At 42.9% G+C, this 21990-nt stretch overlaps 1 protein-coding gene across 1 annotated transcript; it reads left to right on the top strand.

Annotated features, from left to right (window-relative positions):
- The first annotated feature begins 11978 nt into the window (after positions 1-11978).
- Positions 11979-18664, top strand: LOC148824636 (uncharacterized). The gene is made up of 2 exons (XM_088926426.1): positions 11979-12366; positions 16959-18664. The coding sequence occupies exons 1-2, from the start codon at positions 11979-11981 to the stop codon at positions 18470-18472; spliced, it is 1902 nt and encodes a 633-aa protein (XP_088782552.1). The 3' UTR covers positions 18473-18664.
- Positions 18665-21990: the final 3326 nt, after the last annotated feature.

Genomic DNA, 21990 nt, shown 5'->3' with positions numbered 1-21990 from the left:
TCATTTGACAAACCATGTTAGTCAAGGCCTGATTTAATTAAAACATTAATTTTATGACACTATCTATTTCCACACAGTTAATAAACAAGTACTTCTTATAGATTTTAAAATCACACATATACAATTTCAAAAATACATACTGTACCCATGATTACAAATGTATGGGTCTAATTTTAATGACCTCCTAAACCAAAAATATCAGCTAACAGAGTTATCCCTGTCCCTCAGCTGTCCACTGCCCGTCTCTGAGTCTGTCTCTTTCTGTCAGGTGTCCCCCACACTGGACCTGGAGTGGACAGGGTCCTGCCCACATTGCCCTCGGAAGAAGGAGCTCCTGCCCCTGACAAGACTGACTATGACGATGTTGGGGATGAGTCTCAGGGAGAGGATGGGTGCTGTGAGACTGACAGGGCTGTCTGGGAGAAGCTCCTCCTGCAGATCTAGACACAGAAGAGCTTCACCAACAGAGTCACACAGCCTTAGAGCAGCTCTGAGAAAATGCTTATGCATTTTATTAAAGTTTTGTTTTGCAATAAACTTTTTAGAAACATTTTTGGTATGTGCTTTCTAATGTTTCATATTAAGACTATCACAAATTAAGTAGCTCTTGGCCACTCACAATGAAAATATCACCCCAGCAGAAAAGGAAACTTAAAGAGGTGTGACAAACTGACATTACAATATTCATGATCATGAAAGAAAAGGCCTTTTTAAACTTCTTTCCTAAAATGGCAACAGAATGTTTTTGGACTGTAGGAGGAAACTGGAGCACCTGGAGGAAACTCATGCAAACATGGGGACAGCATACAAGCTCCACAAGGATAGCACAGCATATCATAAAATAATCACAGAACTCCATCACTGCATGGTATCAGTGTTAACCACTGGGCCACCTGTAAAATAAGTATACTTCCAAAACAGGAAGAGAGTGTGTAAAACAATATTCTATATACTTTTACTCTGGACCTTTAAGAGTTCATTTAACCTTTTGTCTGCTGAAGATGTTAGGAAGCCTGCTTTTAGGGAAAAAGAGAATTTTCTAAAACTAACAAGTAATTATGTACAGGACACATTTCTACATATAAGCAAAATAACAATAAAATGTGTCTTAGCTTCTCTAATGATGTGAATTCTATAATACTGACAGAATATTGTACTGTATTCTAGAGTCTGAATAATCACCAAAGCACAATTTAGGGATTTGGGTGACACTAACACAAGAGGAAGACAACATGGAAATCCACAAGGTTTATTTTCCAACAGTGTCACTCAATACTACATCACAGAGGCTGATCTATTCCCCCTCATTATGTAGACTGACATGCTTGTGATGAACTGTTCTCCTGCGATAGTCAGCTGCAATCACCGACTCAGGCATGATGTTCATATTCCCTTCCTCTTCCAAGGAGGACTGAGATAGAAAATCAGCGACTCAGACTCTTTTGTCCACTCCCAGAAAGCCAGGACACTTAATTGCGAGGCTTTCTATTCAAGTTAGAAAAAATAAACTTCTCTAAATTAAATTTTATGCCGCACAGAGAGAACTTCTTCCATGTGGCTGGTTAGCTCAGCTGGTTACACCAATGTGTGGGTCTGTTCCCTGTATGGGCCCGAAGCTCTCCTTCTCTTTTGCCAAAATCATCTGTCTTGATATTTCTTTCAATGTAAATCAAAATGAGAGGTTGGAATTAGTAGCTCTGAGTGACTGAATTGCATTTTCAGTGGATGTTTCTCTCTACAGAGAGGTGTAACGGTTGATGGTGAGAAAGAGGATTGCAAAAGTTGGTTTGCTTAGTTGGTGTTATAATGAGCGGCTTCATGGTATGACGTATTATGATTTTTTAATATATAACTATATGAACTCAGTCAATTAAATATAAATAGAAAATAAAATACTTATCTGACAACCCATGGCAAAAGTTACTAATAGATTGTTTTATTGGTATAATAATTGTTATACATTTATTAAATTCTATTAGATTGATATGTCACAATTATTATATCTACCTCAAAACACAGAGTCACTCAAGGATTATGTTGAATGCTAGCTTTATTGAACAGCATAGTGAAGCTTCCAATGAACATCTAACTGAACTAACTTAAACTACTTTCCTAGGAGCCACATAACGTAACCCCACCAACACATATCCCCTGGAAATGGGGGAGGTACAGATAATGTTCAGTTCCATGGTACACCACAGTTTGCTAATCACTAGGCCATATGGGAGCAAATCTTGCCATTCAGAATACATGACAATTAATTTGTCTTAATGCATCAAACCCTTTATTAATATTCTATTGCAGGACTGCACTACTTCGTAATAAAATCATTAAAAAATATTTTATCACATGTTTGCCATCCTTATTTTATGAACCTTGTTTCTGTAGTGAGCTCATATTTTGGAAACAAAAAGTTTATAGAGCCACATTCCCATATTGGGAATTGAACCCGGGCTACTTGGATAAAAACATCTGATTGCTAATCACTAGACCATATGGGAGTATTGCCACACTCTACATAAAGTAAGCAAAGTCTTTATAGTGTGCTTGTTAGAGAGCTAGCTGGCACCCAGAGCACTGCAGAGTCTATTTACTGTGACTTACTTGATGTACAACATCAGGACTTTTCAGATCCCTGGCACACGTTGAGATCACAGACATGTCCATGCAGGTATGCCAAGCCACATGTATGTCTCAGCATCTTGCCGTGATCATACAGGTATATGGTTAGTAAATTTATGTTTTGATTGCAACAACCCTGCAATGAACGTGGCTTACAGCAGCACTAGACTGGAGATTTTGATATCTGCTTAAATGAAGGGGAAAAAAAGCTAAGTGTGTATCATCGAACTGGTGTGCTGCCCCACATAAGCAATACGAACAAACACTGCTTTACTGAGGAGCACTGCCTGAGTTTATTATTGGTAACCTGGAGACCAGACCAGCCTCTTCAGTGGAAAAAAAGTGAAGGACAGGACCCACAGTATTAAAAAGTTATTTCTTTAATCTTGTTTCTTAGGCAGTATCTATCAAGGTTGGTATAAAACTATCTGAAATGAATATTTTCACATATTGAACTCCAGAAGGATATACAGGAAGGAATGAAGCAGAAAGTAGACAGATGTGGTTGTTATTGCATTTTCTGTTTTTTATTTCCACACCATCCATGAACAGATTTACAGTAAAATCAGGAAAGGCAGTACTGACAGAGTCACTTTCTCATGGATAACAAGACTATGGCATATTCCCAAGGGGTAACTGGAATCTGGAATCTGTCCAAGAACTCAGGGCAATTCAACAACCCACCCTCTTTGTTAAGCAATGGTGCCACTAACCAAATGTATAATAGCATATCTGAAAAATATACTTTTAATTTTGTACTTAATGTTCTTGCTATTCTATAAATAGCTGTTCTATTTCTTCAGGAGACAATTATTTTTAATATTTACATTTCTGTGTAACACAAAACAAAAAGGATCAGCTGATGTGTATATCTGAAACTCTTACATATACTCTTGGATACTTCGATTTAAAATTATTTTAAACGTATTAAACATGTTTTGAACAAAAGCTTCCAGAAAAAGGCATATTCAAAATAAACGTATCTGGACATATTACTTACCTACATTAAACAGCTACAGTGAAAATATTGTACATACTTATGTCCTTGAAGGTACTGTATAAAGCTGAAATAAATTTGCAATCGCACGGTTCAACACGAAAAGTGCAGCTCGATGGCGATTCATACTTCCTGAGTAGCTGGTGGTAGCAGGTGCAGTGAAGTTTATATCAAGCTGCAGAAACTCCTCTTTCTCAGCTCGGCTGTTTTGAAGCTGCTGCAGCGCTAATGTATGACGTCATCACGCATCATGTCGTGCAGATATTTAACCCACGTGGCAGTAATTTAATCGGTTGGTTTGGATGAATAATAAAGACGGTTATTTTATTTAAAAATAACTTTTCATCTCCTGAAGAAACGACCCTGTTTAGCTGTAATTTGTACAGACCCCGAACGTATAACTTCTGCCTCTGTTTCGGATCGAATCTTTAGAAAGATGGCTAATGTTTTCTTCACACTGGAGACAGAGCTTCACTCTTTCATGGAGGTTTCGCTTAAATCGATCGTGGACGAAGTTTCTGAAGTTTTTCGAAACAGGATGGTTAAAATCACACAGTTTGTGGAAGAGAGTTTCGGGAGTGAAATGGCGCAGCTGAAGAAGGAAAACGAGAGGCTGAAGGTGAGATTGCAGCTGTGGGAGAAGGAGTCGGGAGCAGGAGGAGATCGGGGACAGACAGATCGTGTTGGATACACGCTTCCCTGTGAAGTCACCACAGGAATAAAGGAAGAAATGGACACGAAACTGGAGCTGTCAGGTCAGTGGGGTGACTTGTATGAAGTCGGTGTCTGTGTGTTTAAAAACAGTCTTTTACTTCCTCACTGGTGAGAGTATAGTGGAGAGATGCAGAGTGAAGTGGAAAATACTTGTGTGATGTATAGTAGCAACGAGATTCTTTACTGCAAACTGAACTGTTGTTGTTTGGTTATGGTGCTAAAAACATCCTTAATATAGTAACAGGGCTACAATCACGTCGTTTAGACACAAGAAGTGCATCATTCTATCATTAGAGAAACTTTTGCCAAATTATTTAGTTTGTATTTGTAAATTTAGTGAAAATATAATGTAAAGCAATATTTTTAGTTCTTTGGTCTGCTGTAAATCTGAAGGTTAAAGTAAGTAAAGACACAATAATTGTATAAGTGAATCACTTTCTATAATTTAGCGTCATTACCAAAATTATTGTATTTGTATTATATGTATAATACATCTCATGTATTATTTATATATGTAATATATAATTATAAGAACAAGTAAAGGTTTATTACATGGTGAAAAGAGAAGAAACAGAAAACAATGTTTCTATTGTGTTTCTTTTCTTCTCTTTTCATCAACGAATAAACCTTTACTTGTTCCTTTGCATCCTGCACATGCTGATGCAGCTACCTACTTGAACATGTATAATAATTGTAAGAGGACCCGGGGAAGGGTCATCTCTAACCGGTATTTCAGGAACGAAACACTGAAAATACTAAATATGGACCTTAGCAAAATGGCGGCCAGAAAGAATCAGCTGACCAGGAAATGGAAAGGGTCTACCCTGGGAAACAACGAGACACAGCTGAGCCGCATCAGGAGCCGAAATGTAAGTGCCCCAGAGGCAGTGAACAGGGCGGAAGCCGATAAGGTGAATGCGGTTTGGAGGAAAAGAGAGGAAAGAGGTGCATGTTAAGATCGGGCTAAAGAATAACGGACTACTGGAAGGAGAAAAGGTTTACGGTTTTGGATTACGGACACGGGATAAGGTTACATCGCGGACTGGCTTTATTACGGAATTTTGGAACTCGGATCGGATCAGGATTAAGGGAACGGATTACAGACTGTGTTTGGAAGAGAGTGGGAGGACGAAACGCCATGAAACTCAGGAAAGAAAAGTGTGGTGTGAGTACTACTTTCATTTACATAAACTTTCCCCCGGAGACACCACAATTGGTGGAGGATGCGGGCAACTCCCGCTCGGGTTTGAGAATCAAAGAGAGCAAGTTTTTTTTTGTGTGTGTGTGTGACGGTTTCGCTTTGCGCGTGTGAAGAAACGCTATGGAAGAATTAATTCAGCAGTTGTCCCAGGCTACCCTCGCCCAATTCCAGGCATTAAAAGGACAACGAGAAGCTATCGAAGCGCAACTGGAGGCGAACCAAATCCAAAGCGAAACTAACGAACGAATTATAGAGGAGCAAAAATTAGTACGCGCAGAATTGCACAGATTAGGGGAAGAAATCCGGCAGGCCCCGGTAGCGGGGAGAGGCACCGCTCAGGCGGAACAAATTACGCTACAAAAGATGACTGAGCTTGATGATGTGGAAGCGTATTTAACCACCTTTGAAAGAACTGCATCTCGAAACGCATGGCCCAAAGAGCAATGGGCTGGGAGAATATCCCCTTATTTAATTGGAGAAGCCCAAAAAGCATATTATGATTTAAAAGAGGAAGAGGCAGAGAATTATGAGACTCTGAAAAAGGAGATATTGGCAAGACTAGGGGTAACCATGGCGATACGAGCAGTCCGGTTCCACAATTGGAGCTACCAGGGGAACAAGCCTACGAGGTCTCAGATGTTTGACCTGGTACATCTGGTAAAGAAATGGCTCCAGCCAGCAGAATTAAACCCAGGACAGGTGGTAGAAAGGGTGGTGTTGGATCATTTTGTGAGGAGTCTGCCTGTTCATCTGAAGAGGAAAGCAAGTGAAGGGGATCCCCAGACACTAGATCAGGCCGTGGACTTGGTGGACAGACACCATGCCACAGAGGCCCTGATTAGGGAGGAAAAGGGGGACTTTCGGAAGGAGGAGAGAAGAAGCCCCAAGAGTCTGGAAACCGGAATGAAGTATCGGCCAATGAAGTATAGTGATTATCCGGAACCTATACAATTTAAAAAACCCTTTCGGGGGAGGTCTGACTCAAGGCCCCGGCCATGGAAAGAAACCCGGCGATGTTTTAATTGTCAGGAAGAAGGGCATTTAGCCAGCTATTGCCCCGGCCTGTCCGAACCCATGCAGGTAGACCCCAGAGATGAAGCCCAATGTAACTATCTTACAGCACGGGTCCCGACCTACGAGGATCCCCATCTTACGAAAGTTGAGATAGGGGGAGAACCCATCGAGGCCTTGTTGGACTCTGGCAGTGCTGTGACCCTGGTGACCCCTACAATACTTCCGGGAGAACTAGAAATTCCGAGAACAGAGGGAATACCTATTACTTGCATTCACGGGGACACCAAGGACTATCCGACGGTCGAATTGAGCATCTCTACAGAACAGGGGACCTACCGCTCAATGGTAGGAGTGGTTGAGCAGTTGCCATACCCTGTCATACTGGGACGAGACTGTCCCCATTTCCTCCAGATTTGGAACACGGTCCAAACAGCTAGGCTAAGACCAATCCCCTGCCCGGAAGACCGTGGTGACGACCCTACCGACGACCCTGATGAGACGGACCCACAAGAAGGTGGAGCTGAACTTGGAATTGAGTTTGAAAATATGGATCTACCAAACTGGGAACCCCCAGAACGACGTGGTAAGTTTGGGACGGCCCAACTAGAAGATGGGAACTTGAGACATGCGTGGGGGCATGTCAGGAAAATTGATGGGGAGTGGTGTACTGATCCTAATACAGTGAGTTACCCATATTTTATGACAAAGAATAATCTCCTCTATCAAGTGCAGCAGAAGGGACAGGAAGAAGTGGAACAACTCCTCATTCCCCGGGCCTACCAGATGAAGCTCCTCAACTTGGCCCATAGCCACCTCCTGGGCGGGCACCTGGGGGTAAAGAATACATCCGAGAGACTCCTCTCTAGGTTCTTTTGGCCAGGGATCTATAAGGCCATCAAGAAGTACTGTCGGGAATGCCCCGAGTGTCAGAAAACTGCGCCACAACCTTATTATAGGAACCCTTTGATTCCCCTCCCAATTATTGAAACCCCCTTCGAACGGATTGGGATGGATTTGGTGGGGCCCCTGATCAGAACCACCAAGGGTCACCAGTATATTTTAGTAATAGTAGACTATGCTACCAGGTACCCCGAAGCCATTCCGTTGAGAGCTGCCACCGCCAAAAACATAGCTAGGGAGCTAGTACAACTGTTCGCTCGAGTCGGAATTCCTAAAGAGATCCTAACTGATCAAGGAACACCTTTTATGTCTAAAGTCATGCGAGACTTATGTAAGCTACTGGGTATACAGCAGATCCGAACCTCTGTTTATCACCCTCAAACCGATGGTCTTGTAGAACGTTTTAATAAGACCCTTAAAAGCATGCTTAGGAAGACGATGCAAAAGGATGGGAAAAATTGGGATCAGCTGCTCCCGTATCTCATGTTTGCGGTTCAAGAAGTACCGCAGGCTTCGACTGGATTTTCCCCCTTTGAATTATTATACTCTCGGAAACCACGGGGCCCTATTGGACGTGGTCAAAGAATCGTGGGAACATCAACCTTCCCCTTTACAAACTATCATTGAGCATGTGGAACAGATGAGAGAAAGAATAAATGTTATTGTTCCCTTAGTGAAAGAAAACTTTGGAGAAAGCCCAGGCTCAACAACAACAAATTTATAATAGGGGAGCAGTTGCGAGGGAATTTCAGATTGGGGACAGAGTACTGGTTCTAGTTCCAACCCCAGAGTGTAAATTCTTGGCATCCTGGCAGGGACCTTATGAAGTGGTGGAAAAGGTGGGGCCAGTCAACTATAAGGTCAAGCAACATGACAGAAGACGGCAGCATCAAATCTACCACGGCATGGCTCCGAAGTTCTGCTCACCCACTTTTCCCCAGACCCTCTGGAAGAAGAAACGGGTGCGGTAGCCGTGGGAGACCTGGCTCCGGCACAGAAACAGGAACTACAAGAATTCCTAACCCAAAACAAAGATGTTTTTTCCCGGACACCTGGTCGAACCCACCTTATACAACATAAGATTGTCACGGAATCAGGGAAAAAGGTAAGGCTACCCCCATATCGAGTACCAGAAGCCAAAAGGAAATTGATTAAAGAAGAGGTGGGAAAAATGCTGGAGATGGGAATAATCGAGGAATCCCATAGTGAGTGGGCTAGCCCGATAGTTCTGATCCCCAAGCCGGATGGAACTATTCGATTTTGCAACAATTTCAAAAGGTTTAATGAGATCTCGCGGTTTGATGCATACCCCATGCCCCGTATAGATGAACTAATCGAGTGATTAGGTAACGCTCGATACATCAGAACCCTTGATCTTACGAAGGGATATTGGCAAGTGCCGCTGGCCGAAGAAGATAAAGCCAAAACCGCTTTTGCCACACCGGAGGGACTATATCAGCATAGGGTCCTACCCTTCGGTTTGCATGGCGCTCCCGCAACATTTCAAAGATTGATGGACCAAATTCTGAGACCGTATCGGGATTTTGCAGCCGCCTACTTGGATGACATTGTAATCCACAGCACGACCTGGGAACAACATCTACAACACCTGGAAGCAGTGACTGGAGCGTTGCGAGCAGCAGGATTAACGGCCAACCCAAATAAATGTTGTCTGGGGGCTAGGGAAGCCAATTATCTGGGTTATACGATCGGGAGAGGATTGATCATGCCCCAAGATCAGAAGGTACAGTTAATTAAGAACTGGCCCAAACCAGCTACCAAGAAGCAAATTCGAACGTTTTTGGGACTTGCAAGTTACTATCGACGTTTCATTCCAGGGTTTGCCTCCATGGCCGCCCCTCTACACGACCTGACGAAGATGAGCTGTCCGGAGAAAATAAAATGGACCGACTTGGAAGAGAGGGCCTTCCGAGACTTAAAAGCAACTCTCTCTTCTCAACCTGTCTTACAGGTACCAGACTTCAATAAGCCTTTCATGGTACAAACTGATGCTACGGACACTGGAATTGGAGCCATACTCTCGCAAGAAATTGAAGGACTGGAGCATCCTATTCTGTATATCAGCCGTAAGTTGAATCCAGGCGAAAAGCACTATTCTACGATAGAGAAAGAATGTCTAGCAATCAAATGGGCCCTAGACTATTTGAGGTATTATTTATTGGGAAGACGATTTATATTATACACAGATCATGTGCCATTAACATGGATGTTACAAAATATGGATAAAAAATGATAGAATTACACGATGGGGTCTTAGTCTGCAAAGATTTCAATTCCAAACGGTATATAGACCCGGAAGGAAACAAGGAAATGTAGACGCCCTCTCCCGAATGCACTTGTTCCTTTGCAACCTGCACATGCTGATGCAGCTACCTACTTGAACATGTATAATAATTGTAAGAGGACCCGGGGAAGGGTCATTTATAACTGGTATTTCCGGAACGAAACACTGAAAATACTCTATATAGACCTGGGCAAGATGGCCACCCAGGATAACCAGCTGACCCGCTGTTGGAAAAGGCCTATGCAGCAAAACAAGGAGACACAGCTGAACTACATCAAGAAACAGGATATAAATGCCCCAGAAGCGGTAAGTCAGCGCAGAAGCCGATAAGGTGAATGCGTTTTGGAGGAAGGAGAAGAGTAGGATTGTGCTCTAGGAATAAGGTATAACAGACTAAGGTTTACGGTTTACGACTACAATTACGGATTTCAAGGTGGTTATGATACGGATTGGTGTGGACATACGGACTTTGAAATCTGGATTCTTTAAGGATACTGGAAACGGATTACGGATTGGAATTGAGAAATGTACGGACAAAGAATGGAGAAGATCAGTGTGGTGTGAATAACATCCCTTTTACACCTGATTTTCCACCGGCGACACCACATTATATGGTTCAGTCACAGAAACAGGAGAGCATGCCTTCTTCTTATTATTATTTTGTTTTTGTTTCTGAGAGATCATGGTACATAGTATATATAAAACAATTTTACGTTGTACTTCAAAGTTCTGGATCATAAAAATTTTACTTTTCCTTGCTGAAAGTCTAACGCACAAGAGAGAATGGTGATATACATAAAAATGTGGTACCAGATGATAATTTCTAGTGGCTTCCTGAATATTTGTCCCACAAAAGACACTTTTTGGGGAAAAAAAAACTTTGATTTGATGTGCTATCATGTGAACTCTTGCTCTTAAGATGGAAAGAGATTGCATTTGGTATTGCATGTAATTAGATGGTAATTCTTTTATTTGCTCTGTCCTCTTGTTAAGATGTGTTATATCAGGCAAATAAAGTATTTTTTTCATCAATTTCCTTATGGGATTAATAAAGTATTACCTATCTATATGCTCAGTAGAAGGGTTGTCATATTTTGTCTGTTAATCAAACATAAACAACAATTATGGACAACTATTTTTTTTTGCCAAGGTTGTGAATATTATAATGCCTCTGAAGTCACATTAAAACTTCCTGTAGAATTAAAAAACACAGAAATACAAGCGGGCATGATTTGTGTCCAGGATACTCTAATGTAATAAGTCCTGCCCAGGAAAGTGCCCCCTTCTCTCCTTTTGAGCCACTGCCCTCCAAAAGGTCTCTGTGCATCTCTGTTTGGGAGATGTCAAGATGCTGAGCCCATGCTGTGCTTTACTGGCGGGTGTAGAGGACACGCTGTTGTACACGGAAAGCACATCGAGTTCCCTGGACATGAAAACTGCCAGATGGTTAAAACTTCTCTCAATAAACAGGAGATCCTGTGTCCAAAATCCTGAGGTGCCTTTCTTCCTGTCTTGACATATAGAATGTATCATTAAGGACAATCACATAGGGCTTGATTTAGTTTAATGCAAGTATTTATTTCCTATCTTGGAACAACTTGTTTTTCAACAACATTCATACAATTTGCGAAATACGAAATACAAATCTTGCTTATGGGTGCAGAAGAAATACTGCCAGCTGGAGAGAAAATGACGTTTTTTTTTTTCTTTAAACAAAAACCTGCATAGGGAGATGTAAAACAAAAATCCACTTGAGACGTTTTCGTTGGGGAGGAGGGTTGTGGAAGGGCAAAAAAATAAATCTGTTGCGTTTCACAAAATTCACACTTGCGAGCGGCGCAAGTCGCAGGTGATTCACTTCTCTTGACTAGGTGGCGCTAGGAGGTGCAGTGACGTTTATATCTGGCTGAAGAAACTCCTCTTTCTCAGCTCCGCTACTCGATTGTCTTGAAGTCGCCGCCACGCTAACGAATGACGTCATCATACGGCGCGACACTGCATATATTTCACCCACGTGTAGGTTAGTGAATCATTTTCTTTAGATAAAGAAGGAAGTTGTTTTTTTTAATAACTTCAGTTTCTGAAAACGTACCGTCTTGTCGGTTGTGTTTATGCTTGAACAGAGCACAGGCCTGACAACAGAATCTGTGAAGAATAAAAATAAAGAAGTTGTTCTGTTTAAACATCGGAAGTCAGCCTTTGTTTCTGACCTACTCTGAAGAAGGATGGCGGAGTGCTTGTTAAATCTGCAAACTCAGCTTGACTCTTTCATGCAGGTTTTGCTCAAATCGATCGTGTATGAAGTGTCAGAAGTTTTTGGAAACAGGATGTCTGACTCCGAGGTCAAGTTTCAAGACAAACTCCTCAGCGTCTCCCAGATCCTAGTGAGACGGTCCGTGTTTAAAATCACGCAGTGTGTGGAGGACAGTGTCGGGAGTGAAATGGCGCAGCTGAAGAAGGAAAACGAGAGCCTGAAGTGGAGATTGCAGCTGTGGGAGAAGGAGTCGGGAGCAGGAGGAGATCGGGGACAGACAGATCGTGTTGGACACACGCTTCCCTGTGAAGTCACTGCAGGAATAAAAGAAGAAATGGACACGAAACCGGAGCTGTCAGGTCAGTGGGGTGACTTGTATGAAGTCAGAGTGTGTGTGTGGGTTAAAAACCAGTGTCTATAACTAACTCAATGGTGAGATTTTTTTAAATAAACTTTATTTTAAAGAAAACATCTCACAAGAATTAACATTCTCGTTATCTAACAAACTATCAAACTGTCATAAAAAAAAACTTTCCTCACTGGTGAGAACATAGTGGAGAGATGCAGAGTGAAGTGGGAAAGACTTGTGTGATGTAGCAACGGGATTCTTTACTGGAAACTGAACTGTTTTGTCCGGTTACGGTGGTGAAAACACCTCGTTCACATTCAACAATTGTTCCACTGAATCAATTTGTAATCCAACGTCATTATGAAACAACATTTATTAATGAACAAGTAATAGGTTTATTCCATGCTGAAAAAAAGAAAAGAGAAAAAACACAACGTTTCGGCCGTGGAGCCGTGTTTTTTCTCTCTTCTTTTTTTCAGCATGGAATAAACCTATTACTTGTTCCTTTGCAGCTTACACATGCTGTGGCAGCTACCCACCTGAACATTTATAAATATTGTATTTAAGTTGTATTGGTCTAAAATTTTATTAGTATACTGATTGTGTATATAAACATTATTTAATTGGTTTAAGTATTACTGTCGTCCAGGGTCTGTCTGTATTGAGTCCTCTTGAATATTAATCCAGTGTGTCTATATTAACCCCTCTCTTTCTCAATGCAGTGTTAATGTACTGTAGTGTCCAGAAAGTGTCTGTATTAACCTCTCACTCAGTGCAGTGTTAATGACCTGTTGTGTGCAGTCAGTGTGTCTGTATTAACCCATTTCTATGATTGCAGTTATAATGTCCTATAGTGTCCAGTCAGTCTCTGTTAACCCCTCTCTCAGTGCAGTGTTAATGAACTGTAGTGTCCAGTCAGTATGTATCTATTAACCCCTCTCTCTCTCAGTGCAGTGTTAATGTGCTGTAGTGTCCAGTCACTGTGTCTGTATTCACCCCTCTCTCTCAGTGCAGTCTTTATGTCCTGTAGTGTCCACTCAGTGTCTGTATTAACGCCTCTCTGTCTCAGTGTAGTGTTAATGTACTGTAGTGTCGTCAGTGTGTATTCACCCCTCTCTCTCATTGCAGTGTTAATGTGCTGTAGTGTCCAGTCAGTATGTATCTGTTAACCCCCCTCTCTCAGTGCAGTGTTAATGTGCTGTAGTATCCAGCCAATGTGTCTGTATTCACCCCTCTCTCCCAGTGCAGTCTTTATGTCCCGTAGTGTCCAGTCAGTGTCTGTATTAACCAGCCTCTGTGCAGTTTTAAAGTACTGCAGTGTGCAGTCAGTGTGTCTGTATTATTCCCTCTCTTCTCAGTGCAGTGTTAATATCCTGTTGTGTGCAGTCAGTGTGTCTGTATTAACCCTGTTCTCTGATTGCAGTGTTAATGTCCTATAGCATCCAGTCCGTCTGTTAACCCCTCTCTCAGTGCAGTGTTAATGAACTGTAGTGTCCAGTCCGTATGTATCTATTAACCGCTCTCTCTCAGTGCAGTGTAAATGTACTTTTATGTCCAGTCAGTGTGTCTGTATTAACCCCTCTTTCAGTGCAGTGTTAATGTGATGTAGTGTCCAGTCACTGTGTCTGTATTCACCCCTCTCTCTCAGTGCAGTCTTTATGTCCTGCAGTGTCCAGTAAGTGTCTGTATTAACCTGCCTCTCTCTGTGCAGTTTTAAAGTAATGTAATGTGCAGTCAGTGTGTCTGTATTAACCCTTTTCTCTCAATGCAGTGTTAATGTACTGTATTGTGCAGTTAATGTGTCTGTATTAACCCCTCTCTCTTTCAGTGCAGTGTTAATGTACTGGAGTGTCCAGTCAGTGTGTCTGTATTAATCCCTTTCTCAGTGCAGTGTTAATGTACTGGAGTGTCCAGTCAGTGTGTCTGTATTAACCCCTCTCTCTCAGTACAGTGTTAATGCACTGTAGTGTCCAGTCAGTCAGTGTGTCTGTATTAACCCCTCTTTCAGTGCAGTGTTAATGCACTGGAGTGTCCAGTCAGTGTGTGTGTATTAACCCCTTTCTCTGATTGCAGTGTTAATGTACTGGAGTGTCCAGTCAGTGTGTGTGTATTAACCCCTCTCTCTCAGTGCAGTGTTAATGTCCTGTAGTGTGAAGTCAGTGTGTCTGTATTAACCCCTTTCAGTGCATTGTTAATGTGCTGTAGTGTCCAGTCAGTGTGTCTGTATTAACCCCCTCTCTCTCAGTGCAGTGTTAATGTGCTGTAGTATCCAGCCAATGTGTCTGTATTCACCCCTCTCTCCCAGTGCAGTCTTTATGTCCCGTAGTGTCCAGTCAGTGTCTGTATTAACCAGCCTCTGTGCAGTTTTAAAGTACTGCAGTGTGCAGTCAGTGTGTCTGTATTATTCCCTCTCTTCTCAGTGCAGTGTTAATATCCTGTTGTGTGCAGTCAGTGTGTCTGTATTAACCCTGTTCTCTGATTGCAGTGTTAATGTCCTATAGCGTCCAGTCCGTCTGTTAACCCCTCTCTCAGTGCAGTGTTAATGAACTGTAGTGTCCAGTCCGTATGTATCTATTAACCGCTCTCTCTCAGTGCAGTGTAAATGTACTTTTATGTCCAGTCAGTGTGTCTGTATTAACCCCTCTTTCAGTGCAGTGTTAATGTGATGTAGTGTCCAGTCACTGTGTCTGTATTCACCCCTCTCTCTCAGTGCAGTCTTTATGTCCTGCAGTGTCCAGTAAGTGTCTGTATTAACCTGCCTCTCTCTGTGCAGTTTTAAAGTAATGTAATGTGCAGTCAGTGTGTCTGTATTAACCCTTTTCTCTCAATGCAGTGTTAATGTACTGTATTGTGCAGTTAATGTGTCTGTATTAACCCCTCTCTCTTTCAGTGCAGTGTTAATGTACTGGAGTGTCCAGTCAGTGTGTCTGTATTAATCCCTTTCTCAGTGCAGTGTTAATGTACTGGAGTGTCCAGTCAGTGTGTCTGTATTAACCCCTCTCTCTCAGTACAGTGTTAATGCACTGTAGTGTCCAGTCAGTCAGTGTGTCTGTATTAACCCCTCTTTCAGTGCAGTGTTAATGCACTGGAGTGTCCAGTCAGTGTGTGTGTATTAACCCCTTTCTCTGATTGCAGTGTTAATGTACTGGAGTGTCCAGTCAGTGTGTGTGTATTAACCCCTCTCTCTCAGTGCAGTGTTAATGTCCTGTAGTGTGAAGTCAGTGTGTCTGTATTAACCCCTTTCAGTGCATTGTTAATGTGCTGTAGTGTCCAGTCAGTGTGTCTGTATTAACCCCCTCTCTCTCAGTGCAGTGTTAATGTGCTGTAGTGTCCAGTCAATGTGTCTGTATTAACCCCTCTCTCTCTCAGTGGAGTGTTAATGTAAATGTAATGTAATAGTGATATTATTACAGAAGTCTTACTTTTTACATGGTAGTTAGGTTTCTGATGAAGCTAAATCAGAACATGCCCTTATACCCACATATTCCGCTATGTTTAAACAACCCAAATTGATTGTGAGTGTACTTGTATGCGTGTGTGTAGTTTAAAGCTTTTAAGATCACATGGCCTCAGCTATCACTACTATGCTGATGATACTCAAATATACATCCATACCAAACCTGATGCTGATGAGGCTGTCTCTATTCTATTTATTTGTATCCCCGATATAAAAACTTGAGTGACTCAAAATTTCCTTCATTTAACTGTGACAAGACTGAAATCATGCTTATTGGCACCACCCATCAACTTTGTACAATCAATGTATAACTCTATCTGTAGATGGTCTTGTACTTGAGCTTCAGTCTAAATTGAAAAACTTGGGGATGATATTTGACGTTTGACCCACATGTGCAGCATGTTGTCAGAACATCTTTCATTCACATCATAAATATTGCTCGACTACGCCCTATGTTATCACTAACTGTGGCTGAAAAGTGTTGTCTAATCTTGAATCGACTACTGTAATGCTCTACTCTCTGGGGATTCTAAATCCACATTGAACAAACTCCAGTATGTCCAAAATTCAGCAGCCAGAATCCTGACCAGGTCTAGTGCAAGTGTTCACATTACTCCTATCCTGGAGTCCATGCACTGGCTTCCTGTCAAGTTTCATAGCGACTTAAAAATACTCCTGCTCACCTATAAGACACTGCAAATCTTGGCTTGGCACCTCCATACTGGTCTGGTATTATCACCCTACTCCCTACCTTGCAATCTTCGCTCTTCTAATTGTGTTCAACTATTTTTCCCCCCAGTCTGTCTACACTCTATGGGTGACATGGCCTTCTCCTGTTTTGCCCCAAGCTCTGGAATTCTCTCCCCAAGGATATCAGAGAGTCACCTTCTCTAAACTCCAAATCCAGACTCAAAATTTTTTTCTTCAGAAGAGCCTTTATTTAACTGTTCTGTACCCCTCTGTTCCTACTGTACTTAGTACCACTGTCTACTGTCTCCTCTAACTGTGTATTCTCATCGTGCTAATTTTGTGTATTTTTTGTTGTTGGCATTCTGTAAAATGCTTTGGGAAGCCACCTCTAAAGGTATAAAACTATAAAATAAAGTTTATTCTTACGAAGGTCTTGTCTTGTCTTGTGTTGACAGGCTCAGAGGCCAGTGTTCTCTCCGACGCTGGGGAAAGGGCTCCTCTTGAACAGCAGCACAGTGAGGAGGAGTGGGGCTCCAGTCTGATGCAGGAGACAGAGCTCACTGCCGCAGAAGGGAAAGAGGCACTTAGTGAGCAGCACACAGACAGCAGACAGAGTGTCAAGGATCTGGACTCTGTGCCCATGATGAAGACAGAGCCTGAGAGTGAGACACCTGGGCTCTTAGTATGTGATGATTTTACAGAGAAGATGAATAATCTGGACGTAATCAATATTACACAAGGTTGTAATGAACTGGGCTGTGTCTCTGTACAAGAGCACAGTGAAGAACTGGATGTTTTAAATCTTACAGAGCAGGATATGGATCCCAAGTTGATTGACCCTGCAGAGCAGCAGACTGATGTACCTGTTAAAGAGAACAGTACTGAGATACAGCACACAGAGGAGAGTCAGTACAGGGAGGAGCAACAGCAGCTCCTACAGGGCTTGATAATAATTAGGCCTTGTTCTGTTCAAGTCGAAAGACTGTCATTGCAGAGTCTAAAACAATCATATGATCTCTTAGTATCTGATGACTTTACACACAGGTTTAATAATCTGGTTACTGAGAAAATTGTTGAAAGTTTTAATGAACTGGAGAGTATGTCTGTTCTTGGGCAAAGAGAGGAACAACTGAATGAACTGGATGGTTTTAGTCTCAGAGAGCTGGAGAAGGAGCCCCAGATGATTCACACGGCTGAGCAGCACACTGAGGGACACTATGGAGAAAACAAATCTCAGTTTCAGCACACAGAGCAAGACCATTCCATGGAGCATTTGCAGAATAAGAGACCCCAGCATGATCAGAGGATGAGGAAGAATCACTCAAGGCCTTGCTCAGATGGAGTGCACAAACTGCCATTATGGCACAGGGAGGAGCAGCCTTTCTGTCACTCTAGCATTTCACAACCCTACCAGCACCTTCACACAGGAGAGAGACCATTCAGCTGCAGTCAGTGTGGGAAGAGTTTTAGTCAGTCAAGTAACTTAATAGCCCACCAGCGCATTCACACAGGAGAGAAACCATTCAGCTGTAGTCAGTGTGGGAAGAGTTTTAGTCAATCAAGTAACTTAAAAACCCACCAGCGCATTCACACAGAAGAGAGACCATTCAGCTGCAGTCAGTGTGGGAAGAGTTTTATTCGGTCAGGTGACTTAAAAACCCACCAACGCATTCACACAGGAGAGAGACCGTTCAGCTGCAGTCAGTGTGGGAAGAGTTTTAGTCGGTCGAGTAACTTGATAGTCCACCAGCACATTCACACAGGAGAGAGACCATTCAGCTGCAGTCAGTGTGGGAAGGGTTTTATTCAGATAAGCAACTTACAATCACACCAGCGCATTCACACAGGAGAGAGACCTTTCAGCTGTAGTCAGTGTGGGAGGAGTTTTAGTTGCTCAAGTGGCTTAAAAGGGCACCAACGCATTCACACAGGAGAGAGACCATTCAGCTGCAGTCAGTCATATAGCTGACTCTGAGCCCACAAACACAGCCTCAGCTACAGAACGGCCCAGCAAGAGTGTAGCCCTTGGCAACACTGAAACACACCACACAGACACACACAGCCCACACCAACCCCCCTGTGACCACAGCACAGCGCGCCTCCTGAGAGAGAAACCCACCAGCGCATTCACACAGGAGAGAGACCGTTCAGCTGCAGTCAGTGTGGGAAGAGTTTTAGTCTAAAAAGCTACTTAGAATCACACCAGCGTAGTCACACAGGAGAGAGACCATTCAGCTGCAGTCAGTGTGGGAAGAGTTTTAGTCGGTCAAGTGACTTAAAAACCCACCAGCGCATTCACACAGGAGAAAACCTTTCAGCTTCAGTCAGTGTGGGAAGAGTTTTAGTCGGTCAAGTGACTTAAAAACCCACCAGCGCATTCACTCAGGAGAGAGACCGTTGTAGCGGCAAGGTTTATTAAAATACAGGAATTAAGTTTGCTGCTCCCTTGCCAGTCTCTCTCTCCCTCATCTCAAGTGGTGCTTGATACAGAGAGGCCATTCCATTTGGTTCACATTTAAGGTGTTTTTCTAGCTGATAGAGTGTTCTGATAAGGAACAACTCCCAAAGCTGAGTCCCATCAGCCACCCTAATGAATGGTCATCTCTGGTGCAGATTCCAAGAGAGAGTCTCATCCCAAGTGGTTTACAACCCAAAGGTCAGAGTTCATGGTTACTCATCCTCACACGGGGCACCAATAAATGTAGGCATCCTCTCACGAGGCACCAATAAATGTAGGGGTTTGTGCATTTACTGGGACAATTGTTAATTGTTGCAGTAAGTCACAAAATGATTCTCAAATGCCCATGGATCTTTCAACCAATGAGCGACCGTAGTTCCTCTAGGTAAAACTCCAGCTCCTCCTGGACATCCTCAGACTGAGCTCAGACAGTCACGTAACGGCCAGTGTGTCCCAGTGCCAGGACTTTTCCTTGTTCTAAGAGTTGAGAACGGAGGTTGCCAGCATGTAACCAAGGGATCCACCCGAGGTAAGCCCAGCAACAAGCCTCGTGAACCCACTGTGAACGCTCACCTGATCAACGAGTGAACTACTTTTGGAACTGTGGACAGCTGAATATCAGTATTCAGGACTCGCGCTACATCGGGAACAAACCGGTCTTCTTCCTGTCTAAAGAGTGTGACTTGCTCGGATCTGCAGTCACTTTTCTGTGTGCAAACTCTGCTAGTTTCAGCCAACACTAACTAGCCGGTCTTCAGAGAGCATCAGCAGCGCACCGCAGCAGAAATCTCTCCCTCCTTCTCTTTCTCTCACGTCGAACCAGCAATGCCTCAACGCCAGTTAATATCAATTTAATTCCTATGAGTGATGTACTTGCTTTAGAGTATTTAGTGTAGAAGTTGTAACCAAGTTCATTTACGAAACAGTCTAAATGAATGATATACTGAATGTATGTCCCTCTTGGTATTTGTAACTCTTCGTGATTGAATGTGTACCTTTTGTATTCTGCTAACCCTCACTATAAGATCTGTTATGTTTAAATGCACATTTTATGCATTAATAAATGTATTCTCTTGTATTAGTATCCGAGTGTGTGTGTTGCTGAGTATCCCGCTGCGTCGGTCTTCTAATAGCCATCAAAGAATCATTTTCTGACTCAATGCTACAATTAATAATTGTCCCTGTAAATGCACAAACCCCTACATTTACTGGAGCCTCGTGAGAGGATGCCTATAAGCTCCTCCAGTCACAGCTGGATGAGCTTCTCCAGTCAGGACAGGAGGCTCTACTCTACACAGAGAGAGGTGAAAGGGGGGAACAAACTTCTCAGCCCTGTTGTTGAAACTGATACCCTGGTTTCTCTCCAGACACAGCTGGATGAGCTCCTCCAGTCAGGACAGGAGGCTCTACTGTACACAGAGAGGGGTGAGAGAGGGGTACAAGCTGATATCCTGGCTTCTCTATAGACACAGCTGGATTAGCTCCTCCAGGCAGGACAGGAGGCTCTACTATACATAGAGAGTGGTGGGGGTGTGGAACAAGCTGATACCCTGGCTTCTCTCCAGACACAGCTGGATGAGCTCCTCCAGTCACGACAAGAGGCTCTACTGTATACATAGAGGGGTGGGAGGGGGGGAACAAGCTCCCCAGGTCTGTTGTTGAAGCCGATACCCTGGTTTCTCTCCAGACACTGCTCGATGAGCTCCTCCAGTCAGGACAGGTGGCTCTACTGTACACAGAGAGGGGCAGGAGGGGGTAACAAGCTGATACCCTGGCTTCTCTCCAGACACAGCTGGGTGAGCTCCTCCAGACAGGACAGGTGGCTCTACTGTACACAGAGAGGGGTGGGAGAGGGTAACAAGCCGATACCCTGGCTTCCCAGTGGGCAGTGATTCGTCAAATATACGTATATATCACAGCGATATATATACATTGCCGTGACGTATAATCAATGTTGAATTGCAACCGTAAAATTGACGACATTAATAAATGCATATATAACGTCGAAAACACATCTAACACAGTGCCAAAGGCTTTTTATACATTGTTTGTGCCGCATCTAGGAGTATACGGCAATCTGCATAGTGTACGAAGTAAATTATTTTCGCAGTAATTAATTTATTTACACAGCTTTGCATACAAGGGTTTTGCGGAGGGGGTCTTGTCCCCTGCCTGAAAAAAAAACAGTAAAATGTTTGAGTGCCTACAGATTTTCTATTTTTATTTTCTTAAGAAAAGTTGATACCATTTCCTGGACACCCCGTCCCCCATCAGAGCCGGTGCCCAGGGAAAAATCTGTAGGGGGGCGTCTGAAATTCTGAGGGGGGGTGATATTTCGGTTGAAACGGAGCTGTATGGTGCAGCTACCCAAATGAAATCTCGCAGCTATGCCATTTATTAGTGCTTCATGATAGAAGATCATAGATAGAAGACTAGTGATCTGGTATTTGCAATGAAGTTCAGTTTCACATTTTTTGTCACTCTCGCGGTTTCGATTGCCTGGAGCGAAAAGTACCACAAGCGTTCATTTTTGCAGCTACAATCAATGGAGGTTCTGAATCGTTAAGAAAAAATAGTTGTAAAACCCAACAGAAAGCACAGACTGCTATAACTAGTCCTAGTTATATAACGATTTTAAGTATAATGATAAACTACTGCAAGGAATCGGTCCACCTGAGCAAACAGGATCGTAATGTTGACACGCACTAACGACACTGATATGTGCAGTTCCTGGACAGATAGCCCTCCTGCACATCAAACAGTCCGAGTGACTGTCAATGGTCAGACAACACTAATTGACACTAACAAAGTACAACTATTTTTTTAGGGCGCAAGTTAAGTAAATCCTTTTGCCCAAAACTGAAGGGGCGACACTCCTCCCTCGCCCCGTGACGCCAGGCCTGTCCCCATCCTATTCCATAATGTCATTATATATAATACCTTACAACAGTGACCGATCCTTACTAACTGCATGCGTTAAAATTGCACATCAGGGGGGCACATAACCGCGATGTAGTATCAATGTTAAA

The sequence above is a fragment of the Atractosteus spatula genome, chromosome 10 (genome assembly GCF_055471065.1).
Source record: "Atractosteus spatula isolate fAtrSpa1 chromosome 10, fAtrSpa1.hap1, whole genome shotgun sequence".
Classification (NCBI taxonomy): domain Eukaryota; kingdom Metazoa; phylum Chordata; class Actinopteri; order Semionotiformes; family Lepisosteidae; genus Atractosteus; species Atractosteus spatula.
Note: the sequence above shows the minus strand (reverse complement) of the source record. Positions and strands in the feature narration are given on the sequence as shown.